The following is a 16,577-nucleotide window of genomic DNA, read 5'->3' as shown; positions in this document are numbered from 1 at the left end:
ACCCTCCTGCCATGGGCCGTGCCACTCTCCTGGGAGAGGGGGAGCGGCTCTCCACGGCACACCCTATGGATCACCTGTTGCTAATGGACACTTACCATTAATTACAACATAAGAATGGCCATACTAGGTCAGACCAAAGGTCCATCCAGCCCAGTACCCTGTCTGCTGACAGGGGCCAATGCCAGATTTCCTAGAGGAAGTGAACCGAACAGGTAATGATCAAGCGATCTCTCTCCTGCCATCCATCTCCACCCTCTGACAGACTGGCTAGGGACACCATTCCTTGCCCATCCTGGCTAATAGACATGAATGGACTTAACCTCCATGAATGTATCTAGTTCTCTTTTATATAATTACAGCTGAGCCTTTTTGCTAGTGCTGCAGCTGGGGAGATCAGTTTAGTTTACATTATAAAACAGATTAAGCATTTTGACTTGTTTGTGTTACTTTGTCAAACTTCATTTTAAATAAAGTAAACATTATGACCAACACAAAAGATTTAAACGTTTGCTTTATTTAAGGCAGCAGCAGAGAATCATTTTTTGGTTGGGGACCACTGACCCACAGGAAAAGAAACCCCTCTGATTTTGGGTTTCCCTCCATGTGGGTTCTTCTATATCTAAAAAAATGTTCCTCCAACTGAAACACTTCCGACAGAGCAACTGAAGGGTTTCTCCCTTGTGCAGGTCCTTCTATGGATAAGAAGTGAGCATCGACTGAAGCTTTTCCCAGTCAGAGCAGCTGAAGGATTTCTCCCCTTTGTGGCTTCTCGAATGTCTATTAAAATGTGACCTGCAAGTGAAGCTTTTCCCACAGTCAGAGCAGATAAAGGGTTTCTCCCCTGTATGGGTTCTCCTATGGGTAAGAAGATTTGAACTCCGACTGAAACTTTTCCCACAGTCAGAGCAGGTGAAGGGCTTCTCCCCCATATGGCTTCTAGAATGTCTATTAAGGTGTGAGCTGCAACTAAAGCTTTTCCCACAGTCAGAGCAGATAAAGGGTTTCTCCCCTGTGTGGGTTCTCCTATGGATACAAAGAAGTGAACTCTGACTGAAGCTTTTCCCACAATCAGAGCAGCTGAAGGGTTTCTCTCCTGTGTGAGTTCTCTTATGGATAACAAGGTGTGACCTCCAACTGAAGCATTTCCCACAACCAGAGCAGATGAAAGGTCTCTCTCCAGCATGGACTCTTTTATGGAGAAGAAGTAGTGAGCTTTGACTGAAGCATATCCCACAGTCAGAGCAGTAGAAGGGTTTCTCCCCTGTGTGGATTTTCTCATGTCTAACAAGATTTGAATGCCGACTGAAGCATTTCCCACAGTCAGACCAGCTGAAGAGTTTCTCCCTTGTGTGGGCTCTTTCAAGTGTAGTAAGAGATGCAGTGTCACTGCTAGCACAGGGTAACTGTTGATGAGGGATTTTCTGTTTAACAGTTTTTGTGTTTGTTTTTAAACCTCTGCTTCTGTTATTGGATTTACCCTGTCCCACTCCTGGATGGTTTCCCTGCAACCTGTGAGGGTTGCACTGACTCTGACAGGTCTCTGCTTGCTCAAGACTATGAGAATCATGCCCTTCAGATCTACCCAATAACATTCCACAAGCAGCCATTCGCTCAAGTCCTTCCTGCTGAAGATTCTTCTCCTGGTTCTCACTCAGCATCCCATCACCTACTGGGACAAAGAGAGAATCCAGACAGGAGTCATTCCCTGTGCTGAGCTGAAAGGAAATTCTAAAACAGAAACAGGAAATTGGGAACATTCCCAAATAATAGCTGGATAGATTGAACCACCATGAGCAGAATTCACCCTTCTTCCCATAATTCTTCCCTCCACCCAGAACCCTCACACTGGAGTTCAAGACAGACTGAAGGATCAGGGAAAACTGACTAAAATGCACAAGTGACACCTGCTAGGAGGACACACAAATTAATTTGAGTCAGTTTAGCTGATCATTCACCTGGATGGGTGTCACTGCTGTTGTCCCCTTCCTCACTGCCCTGGAGAGCAGGGATCCACAGTTTTCCCCTTTGGTCCACCCAGGAGATCACATGAGGTTTGAAGACTGGAAACCCTGCTCAGGATGCAATTAAACAAGAGTTGATCTTGTTCATTAAGGTCTGTGCCATTACTGATTCCAGAGCCATGATCGCAGTCGCTTATCCTGAGACAATCCTTCCCCACCTTGCAGGGACTGGGATCTGGCTGGTACAAGATCCCAGTACACACTTACTTGCAGGAAAAGTGCTTACCCCTGCCTCGGGAATTGCCTAGCTGATACCCCAGGTGAGCTGAGCACTCAGTTGCACACTCTAGGGTACAACTCCCTCAGGGCCTGTCCTGCCCGGGGACGGGCAGTCTGTGATTATGCAGATGAAGTGTGGGATATTTAAATCCCTGCTTCATTTGCAATTTTGTCTGATTACATTTGCATTCCTCCCTCAAAGGAGGAAGCAAGTGTATATGTACCCAAGAGCTCTAGGGAAGGTTGGCACATCTGACACTGAGGCCCCTAGGCAGGACTCAGACTGCAGCTGCCACATGGCAGGTCACTAAGACTTGGAGAGGAAGGACCCAGCAGAGTTCTAGCTCCCCCAGGGCTCTGTCCACAAAGCTCCTGGCTGGAGCTGTGCTTGCCCTGCTCTTCGGCTCAGATGTTCTACTTGGGCCAGAAGGAAGCAGAGGAAGTGATGTGAATAGCAAAATGAACCCTTGGCTGGTTGCTTATGTCTGCCTATGGCTCCATACTTCTGATCCCAACTGCCTGTGCCAGGTGGAGCCCTGCCAGCTGCCCACAACAGCTTCAACTTCCAAGGCCAGCCAGGGCAGTGCGCACCTTCCTTCCAGAGACCCAGCACAACAGCACAAGGGGACCCTGCAGGCACTAATAACAGCTGCACCCAGCCCTACAACTCTGGTACGTGCTGTTCCTGCCTGGGCCCTTCCACTGACTCCTCCAGCCAAGGCACTATATAGGCAAGATGGTGGAGAAGCACATGGAGACCTTGGCTGTGAGAAGAGCAGCACCATTGTTATGTCCTTGATCCTGCTTCCCCTGGGAGGGGCTGTGGAGGGGACAGTCTCTCACACAGGTGCCAGGACTACGGGGGAGATACTCCTGACAATAGTGGTGGGGGCAATGAGAGACCCTGAACCAAACCCAACCCAGCTGCTCTAAAGCCCACCCAGCTTCTCATACCCGAGGGGACAGGAATCCTTACCCAAACAGCTCACGGCCTCATAATTCTCCTGCATCACATCCCAGTAGAGAGCTCTCTGGCCTGGGTCCAGCAGGGCCCATTCCTCCTCAGAGAAATACACAGCCACCTCCTGGAAGCTCACCGGATCCACCACGGTCATTTGCTGTTCCAGGCTCTGCAGGCCGGGGGCTGAGCTGGAGACAGACATGGGTGTTCTACAGCATGGCAGGGGGACAAGAGCAATTGGAGACATTTCATAAAGGACTTTATTCCATTCTATACCCCCACTCTGTCCCTGGTGACAGACATACTAGACTCAGCAATTGTGGGCAAAAGTTTAAGTCTATCTATTTCATAAACAGCGCACACCAGTTAGATCCCTAATCCATATACTTTTCTCTCCGTACCTAGCTTGAGTTACAACATTACTATGCCTGCAACAATGGGGATTCAGTTCTCAGCACCCAGTGTTTCCGATAAGCCAAACGTTCACCTGCCTGAACATGGAGACCCATTAAAATTAGGGTGCTATATTTAAAACACTTAGTCTTCATTCATTGATTTGCAACAAACCATGGTTCTCTCATCTGACAGACTTTATAAATTTTTTCCACAAGAGAGAGTAAGTCAAGTTAATACAAGTATTCAGGTGCTTATTAAACACATGTACTGAGTGCTTGCAGGATGAGATCTTAAAATACATAGATTTATGGGGTCAGAAGATATCCTTAGTCATGCAGTCTGACCCCCTCTGTGGAACAAGCCATTACACTTAGCCCAATTACCCAGGCACAAAGCTCTGTTTCCCCTATAGTGTGTTTTCTAGAAAATTGCCCAGTGTTGATCTGAAGACATCAAGAGGTAGAGAATCCACCAGTTCTTCACTCACTGGTTTCAGCAGCTAATCCCTCTTCCCTAGTAAACATTTGTGCCTCCTTTCTAGTCTGAAATTGTCTAGCTTCAGCTTTCAGTTATTGGTTCTCCCTGAGCCGTATCCATTAGACCAGAGGCGAGCAATATATTTTGATGTGTGGGGGTGGGGGGAAGCACTCTAAGATTCTGGGAAGCACTGGAGTTGCACTCTTTCATGTCATTATCTAGAGGAAATGCAGGTTCTGGGATGGATATTGGGAGCAGAAGGGTGGCTGGGGTAAGGGATTGCAATGCAGGAGGGTGAGAGTGGTCTGGGAGGGAGTTTTGGTGAAGGAGGCAGGTGTGACCTGGAGCACTGGATTAGCCAACTCCTCCTTGGAAACTTAAAGTAACTTTAATTTAAACAAGTATCCTAGTGAACTAATAAGGGGCTGTGAGTGTCTGACCACTGAAAACTCTTGCATATATAGATGTAGGAAGACAGAGAGTTTGAATATGGGGGCAGGGTCAGAGATTGAGGGGGAGAGGTTGGGGTGCCAGAGGCAAGCTCTTGCCAGGAAACTTACGTGAGTGACTCCTGGCCAGCAGCCAAGGATCTTTCTCAGACAGGCAGGGAGCGTGCCCGACCCTCACACAGGCTGCAGGACCATGTGGCTGTGTCTACACTGGCCACTTATTCCGGAAAATCAGCCGCTTTTCTGGAATAACTTGCTAGCTGTCTACACTGGCCCCTTGAATTTCCAGAAAAGAACTGACGACCTAATGTAAAATCGTCAGTGTTTTTCCAGAAAAACTTTGCTGCTCCCGTTTGGGCAAAAGTCCTTTTCCAGAAAACTGTTCCAGAAAAGGGCCAGTGTAGACAGGAGAGATTTCTTTTCCGCAAAAAAGCCCTGATTGCGAAAATGACGATCAGGGCTTTTTTGCAGAAAAGCGCGTCTAGATTGGCCACGGACGCTTTTCCGCAAAAAGTGCTTTGCCGGAAAAGCATCCTGCCAATGTAGACGCGCTTTTTCCAAAAATGCTTATAACGGAAAAGTTTTCCATTATAAGCATTTCCGGAAAAGGGTGCCAGTGTAGACATAGCCTCTGTGTGTGTGTGTGTGAATAATTAAGAGCCGAAGGGGATAGGGCACAGTGCTTCCTTTTTGGCCAGAAGTCAGGCAATAAGATTGTCCTGGGGGTGAAAGCAGCACCTGACACCTCCCTCTCCTCCCCTCCGGGCTTTCTGAATGGCTTGCAGTTGGGGCATATCAGGTACTGAACTAGCCCATGGCTCCCCCAGTATCCGTGAACCAGATCTGATGGCTTGGTGGGTTTAATTCGGCTCATGAGCTGTGTTTTGCCCAGGCCAGCACTAGACTTAACAGCCCTTAGGGATCCAGCAGTTTCTCGCCATGAGCAACAATAGAGGAAAAAGGCAGCACTGAGCCAGCCTGAGGCAAGGCCATTGCACAGTTGGAGCAGAGCCCGCAGACCCTGCTTCCAGATACCCAAAACCTGACCCACAAGCAGCACAGGATGGTGGGTCACAACCACTCCTCCTCTCCCAGCCCAGCTGTGCCAATCTTCCCAATTTCCACAAGCTGAACTGCAACCCCCACAGCCTTGCCACAGCCTGTCCCCTCCCCCACAGCCTGTGTGTCCTTCAGACAGACCCCCACACATTGATGCCTACAAGTGCCAGATGGGTGGTGCTGCCATCCCTCCTCAAAACCCATCCCCACTCCCCTCCACTGTCCTGCCCTGCTGCTGGGAGCCAGGCACAGCCACACACCCAACAGCTGCCATGTCACAACAAGGTTGCCCCAGTACTGAGCCTGGTCCCACAGCTATGTGGGGGTGGAGCAGGAGTGAGAATGAGGCCTGCAGTAACCATAAGGCCCAAAAGTCAAATCAGCACAGGTGCAGCATGGGGCTGTCCCAGCTGTTTGGAGCAGCAGGCCCACCTGGGAACCAATCACGCACTGTGGAAAGAAAACAAACAAACCCATCCCCCAACTAAGTGAAGGATAAAGCAGAAACCCCATTCTGGGCAGCCCAAGCACAGCCCCAGCCATGGCCAAAGAGCAGCTGCAGGAAGCAGTGGGGTCAGGCTGCCAGTTCTGCCTGGGCAGCTCTGGGTTGCAGCAGCAGCACATACGCCTCCCAGGCCTGGCCTGGGAGCAACCCCTGGGAATATTCCAGCCTGTAGGATGTTGGGCCCATGTACCTGTGGGACACCTTTGCTGGTGCGTCCTTCCCTCCTCACTCCACCCAGCTCAGGAGGAACCCTCAGGGCATTATCTGTGGCCATGCAGGGACAGCCAGGCCAGGCAAAATTCACTGATGTATGTAAGTGTGGGTAGCAGCGCTGCTGAATTGAAACATTGTTTTCAGTAACTCCAGTTAACTTTTCACAATGGCATGAAAATGAGCATTTCTGAGCCCTCGCTACCAATCTGAGACTTCACAGGTGCAGGGAGCGAGGGGGGAACAGGTCACTAGCGAGTGAGACCACAATGCCTGGCAGCAGGCGCTGGGACTCCAAACATTAAGGCTTTGTCGCCTGATTGGCAGCAGCACCTCTCAAAAGATGCAAAGTCTCTGGCCTTAAACCTCTCCCCTGCCCCCCCCAGCCCCCCCTTGCAGGTACAGGGATGCTGCAGTTATTGCCCCTCCCCCCTCACCAAACCGCCCCCTCGCTGTGAGCCCGGCCTCGCCTGACAGAAGGGGGGGGGGTCACTGACTCGTCTATTGACACCCCATCAGCATTTGCTCCCCGTGGGGGCCCCCGCCCCTTCACATCGCTACACGGGGGGGGGGGGGGGCCCGGCCATTGTCCCCGCGCGCCCCGCCCGCGGAAGGTGGAGCCCTTGTCCCCAACGCACCAGCACGGGCCGAGCCGCGCAGCCCCCCCGTGTGACAAGGAGCCGCCGCCCCCACCAGAGATTTGGGTCCAAGTCCCCGCCCCGCGCTCGTCCCGGCACCGCCCGCAGCAGCGCGGCGAGTAACGGCCCCAACGGCTCCCCCAGAACTCGCCCCGGGCAGGGCGCGGCGCATGCGCAGTGGCGGCCGCCTCTCTACCCGCGCGCGGAGTCAGACGCTGCTGCGGGCTCCGCCCAGGGGCCAATCGCAGCGGGGCCTGGGCAGGGGCCGGGAGCGACGGGCGGGGGGAGACGCGTTGAAAACCCGGCCGGGGCGCTGAGGAAGGGGGTGGGCGGGGTCAGACCGCGCGTGCGCAGCGCATCCGTGACTCCGCTCCCGGATCAGCGCCGGGGCTTCGCTCAGACCCGGAGCTGCCTGGCCGCGCCCCCGCCCCGCGGGGTTGGACGCCCCAGGTCGGGCAGCTGCATCAGCTGCTGGGGGCGGGGCCGGGCACCGCGTGTCACAACAAGGAGGCGGGTCCCCACGTGCCGGGGAGGGGGCGGAGCCAGAGGGGCTGCCGGGGGCGGGGCTCGTGCTGCTGCGTGTTCGGCCCGACGGGGCCTTTCCCTGCGCTGAGCCCCGGGCGGGAGAGCGGAGCGGGGGGGGGGAATCTTGTGTCCGCCCCGCCCCCCTCTCCTGCTGCTGCGGCGGCAGAGACACGCAGCGGCCCCGCCCCCAGGGGGTTTCTGCCCTTAGTAATGGGGGGGGGGACGTGCGGGCTCTGGGGCCGGGGGAGCAGCCCCCCCCAACAGGCAGCAGCTGCCCTTGGTCTGACGTGGGGGCCCCCAAAGCGGGTCACAGCCCGTGTCAGAAGGGGGGGGACAGAGCGACTCTGAGGACGGGCAAGGCGGGGGGGGGGGCGGACAGAAAAGGGCGAACGCGGGGGGCGGGAGTCGGATCAAAACGGAGCGAATCCCTGGGAAGCCAAATCCCCCCCCCCCCATGCCTGGCCCAGCCTCTGACCCAGGAGGGCGCCCTGGGGGGGGACAGTCACAGGGGCAGGGTGGGGGATGGAGCCAGAAGACTCCAGGGCAGTTGGGGGAACAGCAGCTGGGAGGGGCAGAGTGGGGCTGAGTCTCCGTGGGGGGGGGGGGGGTGGCTCTGCCCTGGACCCCAGTGACCCAGTTGTGTCCTGTCACTGGCACAGACACAGTTCGCCTGGGGCAGCCACCCACCCTCTTGGGATCATTGGTCCTAAGCTTGTGGGGCTTGAGGGGAGGGGAACGTGAGGGATTGGGGCAAGCACTCTGGGTCCTGCCCTGGGAAATGGGGCAATGAAACAGAAACCAGCCTCCTGGGGTGGCGGTGGCCCTTATCACTGCCATTCTCCACCTCATCTGGGACAGTAAAACAGCCTGTTGGGGGTGGCCAGCCCTGACTTAGTAGCTGGGGAACACTGGTCCCCAAATGAGTCCAGGCTCTGACAATTATTAATGACGGGGTGAGTCACATGCCTCAGCAGCATGTTACTTTTATTGGGTGCAAAGGGGAACAGAGTTTGATTGTAAAACATGAGGGATAAATGGGAGGGTTAATCCTTCCACCCTTTAGCCCCCCTAATGAGGAGCATGACTCAGGGCAATAGCTTCTCTCCTGAAAGGGGACGATGCTGCAATTAAACCTGTGAGGAAAACCCCCAAACCTGAGAGGATTTTCTCTCAGTAACTGACAATGGCCACAGCGTCCCTTGATGACACTGAGCAAAACCCCACTGCATCCGGTGGAGATTTAACACACCTAAGCACAGCAGGGGCAAGCGATTTGCATAGACACGCCAGGGTCCCTCCCCAGTCCCAGCTTACTGTAAGGAACACAGTCATTCAGTTCCTGCCTACGCCTATAAACGAGAGCTGCACCAGTTTCTGGGTGCCTTAAGAAACACCTGGCCCTGTAGCATCTGAGAGACTAGCAAAAAATCTGGAGAGTATCATGAGCTTCCATGGCACAACCCACTGCCTCAGACAACAAACACAGAGCAGTGGGCGGTGCCCATGAAAACTCGTTTTTTAAGTTTCTTTTAGTTACAGACTAACACGGCTCCCCCTGAGCCTTTTAAACAGGCAAGATTCTGTGTGTCTGTAGCTGCCTGGGAGTTTTCTTAGGTAGCTTGGTGCTTATCTGGGGCATTTCTGGGGCTCTGACTTCTCTGGTGGGTTTTTTTCTTTTCAGTCCAGCGAGTGTGATTGGCTCTCAGTTGTACAACCTGCTTAAAAAAAAAAAAAAAAAAAAAGCTTGAACAGGCTACACTGCTTCCTTACCCTCAGAAAGCGAAACTAACCTGCAGGGCAGGGTTGCGGAGGGGCCATGGCTGCTGGGGACCTGGCCGGGAGCTTCCAGGATGAGGTAACCTGTCCCATCTGCCTGGAGTATTTCACAGACCCAGTGTCTATCAAGTGTGGGCACAACTTCTGCCGGGCCTGCCTGTGCCAGTACTGGGGAGAGTCAGACCCCAACTTCTCCTGCCCTCAGTGCAGAGAGACCATCCCGCAGAGACACCTGCACCCCAACTACCAGCTGGGCAACCTGGTGGATCTGGTGAAACGCCTGCGGCTCCTGGTGAGGCCAGCGCCCAAGGGGCAGCCAGGGTGCGAGAGGCACCAGGAGACCCTGAAGCTCTTCTGCCAGGAGGATCAAGCCCCCATCTGCGTGATCTGCAGAGCGTCCCGGGAGCACCGCACACACAAGGCAGTGCCCATCGAGGAGGCTGCCCAGGAATATAAGGTAGGGACCAGGCTCTGCAGGGCAGGGAGTTACAGGGGCAGTTTCTCTGCAGTGACAGAGCCCCCTGCGTGTGTCTGCCCTGCCCTGGGTAGAGCCAGGGGCCTGCCTGGGAACACGACCCAGCCACATGAAGCTGGGCCAGGCCCAGCAGCACTGCTGGGGAGTTACCGTGGGCTGGAGAGGGGGGGACCTGCTCCCCCAGTCTCACTGCTCCGTGGCGCTGTTCTCACTGGGCACGAGCCAATGACCCCAAGCAGCCCCCAGCGCCGCTGTCTGTGTTTGCAGGAGCAAATCCTGAGCCGCCTGCAGCATCTGCGGAAGGAAAGAGACGCGCTCCGGGGCCTGGAATCCGACTGGGCCAAGGAGAGCGAGAGGCTCCTGGTAGGTGCCTGGCCCTACCCAGCCGCTTTGCACGGGGGGAGGGGGTGTCAGGCTCCTGGGGGACGCTGGTGTTAGTTCCCCCTGGGGTCGGTGGGTTCACCCCAGGGTTGCTGGGAGCAGCCTCTGGCTCTGCCTCTCTCCCAGTGGGGGGGGCAGGGGTGAGGCCTGTCAAACTGCTGCATGTGCCCAGCTGTGGCAGGGTCAGGCTGAGGGGAGATCTGTGCTGACCCCCAGGTGTGAGTGTCAGACACCCCAGGGATGCCAGCGGCTGGTTTGGGTCCCATTTCCCATGGCCTGGGCTGCACCTCAGTCTGTTGGTGCTGTGACGGGGGTTGGGGTGATTTTCGGTGACACTTTTGCCCTGGGACGAGCCCTGGGCCAGACCCAGCCAGCCTGGGAAAGACAGTGAGTGAAACGCTTTGCACAGCCCGGACAAGGCCTTGCCACTTCCCACGGCCCCGCTCACCCGCGTCCCGGCCCCGCCCGCTCTGCGCCCCCAGAGGCAGACGGATGTGGAGCGGCAGCTGGTGGGCTGGGAGTGCGAGCGGCTGCGGAAGTTCCTGGCGGAGCGAGAGCGCCTCCTACTGGCCCGGCTGGGGGAGCTGGACGAGGAGATTGGGAGGAGGAGGGAGGAAAACGCCGCCCGCCTGGGCGAGGAGATTTTCCGGCTCAGCGCCCTGATCTCTGAGCTGGAGGAGACGTGTCGGCAGCCGGCGCTGGAATTGCTGCAGGTGAGATGGGGTCAGATGCACCCGGAGCCCAGTGTGGAGGGGACCCCCTGAGTCACTGGGGGCTCGCAGGGTAACTCAGCGCAGGGAGCAAGGCCCGGTGTGGCTTCAGGGTCAGGGTCCCAGGGCTGCAGAGAGGCAGGAGTTTGGCCCATTGGGAAGGCTGGTGAAAAAGTGGGCCTGGCCTCCTGCAAAGCAGCTGATGTAAAAGGGGCTCGGCTCCCCCTAGCACAGCCCTTCAGTGGGTCTTCCACCTGGGGGAGCAGCCTGCGGAGTGGGGGAGCAGCGTGACCCCTCTGGGGCAGGGAGCCAGGCTGGGCCATGGGCACTGACTCTCTGCTCTGTCTCCTTCCCCTCTAGGGTGTGAGAAGCGCCGTGAGCAGGTACGTCCGGGCTGTGACTCCATCCCCAGCCCCTGACCATGGGACTGCCTCACCCTCTGAACCCTGCCTCCTCCGTACCCACCGTCCTGGGGCCACTGCCGCTGTGGGGGTGTGAGGCACCCTGGGAGGGGACTGCCCCACAGCTCTGGGATGGGGAACCTGGCCCTTGAGGGGGTCTCTGGGAAAGAGCCGAGTGTCCCAGGCCAGGCCTTGGGGGGAGTGTCCCCATCCCACAGCCCTCACCCCATGGCGAGTGACCCTGCCCCTGGGGGCTGAGCGGAGAAGCTGAGGAGCGGCTGGGCCTGGAGAACGGGCCCCTCTCTCAGCCCTGGGAGCCGCCCAGCCAGGTTCTAGGGGGCACATGGGCTGGGCCTGGTGCTGCCTGGGCTGTTTTCCCTCTGGCTGGAGAGAGGCCCCCAGGCTGTGCTGGCAGGAAAAACTCCCTTGGGCAGCAGCAGTCCGGGCCCTGTGAGCTCTGCCTGTGGCCCAGCCCCCACCCGCTCCCCTGTCTGGCTTGCGGGGGGGAGGGCGAAGAGGGAGACCAATAACACCCTCGTGTCTCTGCAGAGGCGAGGCAGCGATGTTGCCACATCCAGCGCCCAAGTGCCGGGAGCTGGAGCGGAGAATCCGGGACTTCCCAAGAGAGAACAGTCTCCAGGGGGCCGTGACGGGATTCCTGGGTACGGGGCGGCGCTGGGGGCTCCTCTCTCACTGTCTGGGGGCGTGGAGAGGGGGGTGGAAAGGCCCAGCTGAGACCCCAGGGTCTGCTCCTGGGGGCCTGGCGGGTTCCTGAGCCCTAGAGGGGCAGGGAGCTACTCTGAGCAGAACGGCAGGATCCCAGCGGGATGCGAATGGCAGAGAACAGGCCCAGGGAGTGCAGGTGCCTCCCCTGCTGTCCCTGCGGCCGCCCCCTCCTGCTCCCAAGCAGAGAGTCCCCCAGCCCAGCCTGCGTGGGCCGAGGGGCAGGGGGAGGTTTCTGGGGATGCTGGGAGCTGGTTGCCGTGGGAGACGTTGTCACAGACTCAGGGCCCGAGTCCCAGCTCTCTGGACATTCGTGGAGCCTCCCTGGCTGACACCAGCCGTGCGCCTGGGCCCGGTGTCTGAACCCCTTGGGCCAGATACTCAGAGCTAGGCAGGTGCCCAGTGAGTCACACTGGTGCCTGGCGGGAGTTGCAGAAGCCCCAGAGAAGCTGGGCCCCTAACTCCCACTGGTGCCCATAGGAGTTGGGCACCTCCCCTGTTCTGGTGCATGTGAAATCCCAGGGTCTGCGTGGCTGGGGATGGAAACACCTGAGAGAAACTGGTTCCGGGGCCTTGTTCCCCAGGGACCCTCTGGCAGCGCGGGGCAGAGCTGGGCCGTGAGCCCCCAGTGACGGGTTTTTCTCTTCCCTTCCAGGGGCGCTGGCTGCGGAGAGAGGTGAGGATCCCGGAGCACTGCCCTAGGACCGGGCACGGCAGCTGCTGGGAGCCTGTTCCCCCACCTGGAGCAGCCCCTGGGCTGGGTGGGCACGAGGGGATCAGCGCAGGGGGGAGCCCAGCTGGGGAGCGTGGAACATAGCAGCCAAGGGGAGTCAGAGGCGGTGGGACCCTGCTCTGTGGGGAGCCGGGGCAGAGCTGGGGGTGGCGGGAGGGGCCGAGACGTCCCTGCTCCCCTCCCGGGGGGGGGGGGCCCTGCAGTGGGAATTCTCACTTCTCTTTCTCTGCTTGTTCCAGGACTCAGGCGAGCCCGAAGATTTGCAGGTAACTGGCCTTGCTCCTCATTCCACGAGGAGTACAGCTAGTTCGGATTAGGAAGCCTAATCCGAACTAGCTACTCCGTGCCGCATGTAGCCGCGCGGCACAGGGTTCCAACTGCCAGCATTTAAAAATAGCGCCGGCCGGCTTCATGCAAATGAAGCCCGGGAAATTCAAATCCCGGGCTTCATTTGCAAGTGCGGTATGCCTACATTACCCTCCTAGTTCGAATTAGGAGGGTAGTGTAGACATACCCACAGTGATTAACGGGGGGGCAGGTTAATATCCCGCTGACCCCAGGGACCCGCCCCTGCCCCCTGCCCTGACTCTGTGACTCTCTCCCCAGTGGACGTGACGCTGGATCCAGACACGGCTCATCCCGACCTCGTCCTGTCTGAGGATTGGAAACGTGTGAGATATGGAGACACGTGCCAGGATCTGCCCGACAACCCGGAGAGATTTGTTTATTGTATCAATGTGCTGGCTGTCGAGGGGTTCGCGGGCAGGAGACGTTACTGGGAGGTGGGGGTGGGGGACAAGACTGAGTGGGCTTTGGGGGTCTGCAGGGAATCTGTGAGCAGGAAGGGGAAGGTCACAGCATCACCTAAGAACGGATACTGGGCCGTGTGGCTGAAGGACGGGGGATACGAAGCCGGCACCTCCCCCTCCACCCCCCTCCCCGTGAGCGCCAGGCCCAGCCGGGTGGGGATTTTCCTGGACTACGAGGCGGGTGAGGTCTCGTTTTACAATGTGACTGACAGGTCCCATCTCTTCACCTTCACCGGCACCTTCTCCGGGACGCTGCGCCCTTTCTTCTGTCCTGGTCTCAACGCCGGGGGCACCAACGCGGCTCCCCTGACCATCTGCCCGGTGCCGGCCCAGGCAGGAGGGAATCCCTGCCCCTGACAGTGACCCACAACACCGACTGGCCCCTCCCAGCGCTGCTGTTATCTCCCTCTATTGATGGGAGCCAGTTACTGCAGGTACCTGGATGTTTTGTGCCAACCAGTCGCTGCCCCTTTCCCTTTGCAACTGGAGCCTCCAGTGGAAAACCGGACACCTGGCAGCCCAGCCCAGTGTGGTGAATGGGACCCCCTGGCTGGAAAGAACCCAGGCTGCCTTTCCCCCCTGCCCCAGGTCTGCTTCACCCAAGCACTGGCTGAAATTGGTACGAAACGCGGCCAGACAGCGGGTGGGGTTTGCTGCTCTCACCTTGCCCCATCCCCTGCCCGAGATGAGGAGGGAGGGGACTTTCACTCCTGTCAGAGTTTTCTACTGCTGTGAAATCTCAGTGTCAAATATGAAAGAAAAAACATCTAATTTAGAAACCTGTCATTGTAACAAGGTGTCTGCACAAGAACATTTTCCTTTACAGTTCAACAGCTTTGTATTAAAAATCTATTTTTAGAAATGGAATTTTTTATCTTTTTCTTCCCTTACATCAATATCGATGTTTGACTTGTTTACAGAGCATTGTGTGTAGTTCAGCTGCGGCACTTCAAGCAATCCAAAACCTTTCTCAGAACCCAATTTGTTATGGCATTGTCAGACTGTTCAGTAACAATGTCCCTGTGTCATAACCAGCGCAGCCACACAGGTATGCAGCTGCTCCCTTGTTCTCCTGCCTTGACCAGCTCTCTCTAGAAAGCAGGGCACATACACCCCATACTGTGCTGCACCTTTGAACATTCATAGGTGAAAAAACCATAAAATGTTCCAAGAAAGAAAGGAAGAATTGGGTTCTTCCCATGTGCTTTTTTGTCCCAGAGTCTCTAGGGCTGTGTCTACATTGGCATGAATTTCCGGAACTGCTTAAAACGGAATACTATTCCGTTTTCAGTTTTTCCGGAAAAGGAGCGTCTACATTGGCAGGCTGCTTTTCCGGAAAAGCCCTTTTTCCGGAAAAGCTTCTGTGGCCAATGTAGACGCACTTTTCCGGAAAAGAGCCCCGATCGTCATTTTCGTGATCGGGGCTTTTTCCCGGAAAAGACTACTGGGCTGTCTACACTGGCCCTTTTCCGGAACAGTGTTCCGGAATAAGGACTTATGCCCGAGCGGGAGCAGTGTAGCTTTTCCGGAATAGCGGCTGATTTTGTACAGTAGAGCGTCGTTGCTTTTCCGGAAATTCAAGGGCCAGTGTAGACAGCTTGCAGCTTATTCCAGAAAAGCGGCTGATTTTCCGGAATAAGTGGCCCAGTGTAGACACAGCCTAGAGGTGCAGGAGGTGCAGAGCTACAAAAAACAAACCACTTGCATGAATTTTGGTCTAAATCGAGGAGAAAGTTACCCAGATTCACCTTTGTTTTTTAAACACAAATCTTGAAGGGAGAGTGGGGTTGGGGCCCTGTAGTTTTCTGCCCCAGCATGGCTGGCTTTTGGGGAGAGCAGGTAGGAAGTGGGAGGGGCTATTGGAAGCCCTTAACCCTATGGGGAAAGAGAAATGGGGAATCTCCATCACTGGAGAACATGGGTATCAATTACCCTGTCTTCTGCATGCTAAGCAAGCCCTCCACCATTTGAGCTAATTCCTCTACCTGTGAGCAGTACTCCTGCTCCACTCACCTTGTTCCAGAGCCCACAACGTCCCTGCAGCTGCCCCAGGCTCCTTTCTGAGAAGGCTACAGGTGGGGTTGTTTGCTGTGGGATGGCGTACTTGAGGGTGGTGCTCATCATACCAGGGTGCTGTGTTTGACTGCTGGCCACTGGATGCTCTCAGCAACCCAGCCTGTCTTCATTTAGCTGACTGCCATGGCCAGTTGACCCCAAACGGAGACAGGTTAAGTGGTTTGCAGGGAGCAGTAGGGTGAGACTGGGGCCTAGGATGTGCAGGGCCAGCCTGCTGGGAGAGGGCTCCTGCCTCCTCCTCTCCTCTCTCTCTCAGCTACTTTCTTCAGTGGGGGCTGGCCAGCTGCCTTCCCCAGTAGCAGGCACCGTGGGTGAAAGTAGGGCTGGAGAAAACAAGCCCCGGCCCTAACCCCGCCCCTTGCTGCCCAGGCCCAGCCCCACGGGAGCCAAGCCCCCACCCATCACCACGGGGAGGTGGGGCTGTGCCATGGGGAGGCAGGAGGGCACATGGTCCCCGCCTCCCTGGAGCCTATAGTAGGTGTTCTGGCGGGCAGAGAATGGGCTTACAGGGAACTGTGCATCGGACACCGCCTTAAACCCAGCTATAGAACAATCCTTTCCTGCTGTGGTGCTGAAGTCTGGTCTGTTTACTGGGGTGTTGTGGAGAGCAGCAGGCTCCTATTCGGCCATCGCCGTTACGATCTGTCACCTCATTCATCGTAGACAGAGTGTTCTGAAAGATCGGGGCAAGTATTAGTACAGAGGGTCCCGCAGTGCTATGCACAGAAGTAAAACAGAAACTTGGAGAAGTGACACCACAAACGAGGCCTTTCCATATAATTTCATGTTGTGAATCGACCCTCCAGCCATACGATAGGTTGCCCTTCATGCTGGTTGTCAACCCCTAGCAAGTTTCTCCTTTCCCGTAGTTGAGATAGACCGATGTATTTCCTTATAACCTATTGAATGGATGGTAGCCAATTTATCCAAAGGGGGCATCTACACTCCAGGGCTGAACTCAAAATCACGATGCAATTTGAGCTACATCGATTGCATATCCTCTTTCGAAATAGCTTGTATCAAAATAGGGAGT

At 56.3% G+C, this 16,577-nt stretch overlaps 2 protein-coding genes and 1 long non-coding RNA gene across 13 annotated transcripts in view; 2 read left to right on the top strand and 1 right to left on the bottom strand.

Moving 5' to 3' along the window:
- The window catches only part of LOC142821651 (uncharacterized), a 262,426-nt gene that overhangs the window by 151,001 nt on the left and 94,848 nt on the right, over positions 1-16,577 (top strand). The window lies entirely within an intron of this gene.
- On the bottom strand, positions 493-7,573 carry LOC142821631 (uncharacterized). 9 transcript variants are annotated; one of them, XM_075913195.1, is made up of 5 exons: positions 6,936-7,573; positions 6,278-6,421; positions 3,217-3,410; positions 1,956-2,069; positions 493-1,669 (listed from the first exon to the last, which is right to left on the bottom strand). In XM_075913195.1, the coding sequence occupies exons 3-5, from the start codon at positions 3,401-3,403 to the stop codon at positions 693-695; spliced, it is 1,278 nt and encodes a 425-aa protein (XP_075769310.1). In that variant the 5' UTR covers positions 3,404-3,410; positions 6,278-6,421; positions 6,936-7,573; the 3' UTR covers positions 493-692. The 9 variants fall into 9 exon arrangements, with proteins under 9 accessions (XP_075769310.1, XP_075769316.1, XP_075769311.1 ...); XM_075913201.1 differs by having other exon boundaries at positions 493-1,666; XM_075913196.1 differs by having other exon boundaries at positions 6,278-6,418.
- On the top strand, positions 8,142-14,371 carry LOC142821624 (zinc finger protein RFP-like). 3 transcript variants are annotated; one of them, XM_075913181.1, is made up of 9 exons: positions 8,142-8,413; positions 9,142-9,693; positions 9,979-10,074; positions 10,575-10,805; positions 11,163-11,185; positions 11,753-11,865; positions 12,582-12,602; positions 12,899-12,925; positions 13,266-14,371. In XM_075913181.1, exons 2-9 carry the CDS (start codon positions 9,277-9,279, stop codon positions 13,823-13,825), a joined length of 1,488 nt encoding a protein of 495 aa, XP_075769296.1. In that variant the 5' UTR covers positions 8,142-8,413; positions 9,142-9,276; the 3' UTR covers positions 13,826-14,371. The 3 variants fall into 3 exon arrangements, with proteins under 3 accessions (XP_075769296.1, XP_075769295.1, XP_075769297.1); XM_075913182.1 differs by having other exon boundaries at positions 8,148-9,315; positions 9,442-9,693; XM_075913180.1 differs by having other exon boundaries at positions 8,142-9,693.

Source organism: Pelodiscus sinensis, chromosome 31, assembly GCF_049634645.1.
Source record: "Pelodiscus sinensis isolate JC-2024 chromosome 31, ASM4963464v1, whole genome shotgun sequence".
Classification (NCBI taxonomy): domain Eukaryota; kingdom Metazoa; phylum Chordata; order Testudines; family Trionychidae; genus Pelodiscus; species Pelodiscus sinensis.
This window is presented reverse-complemented; position numbering and strand designations above follow the sequence as displayed.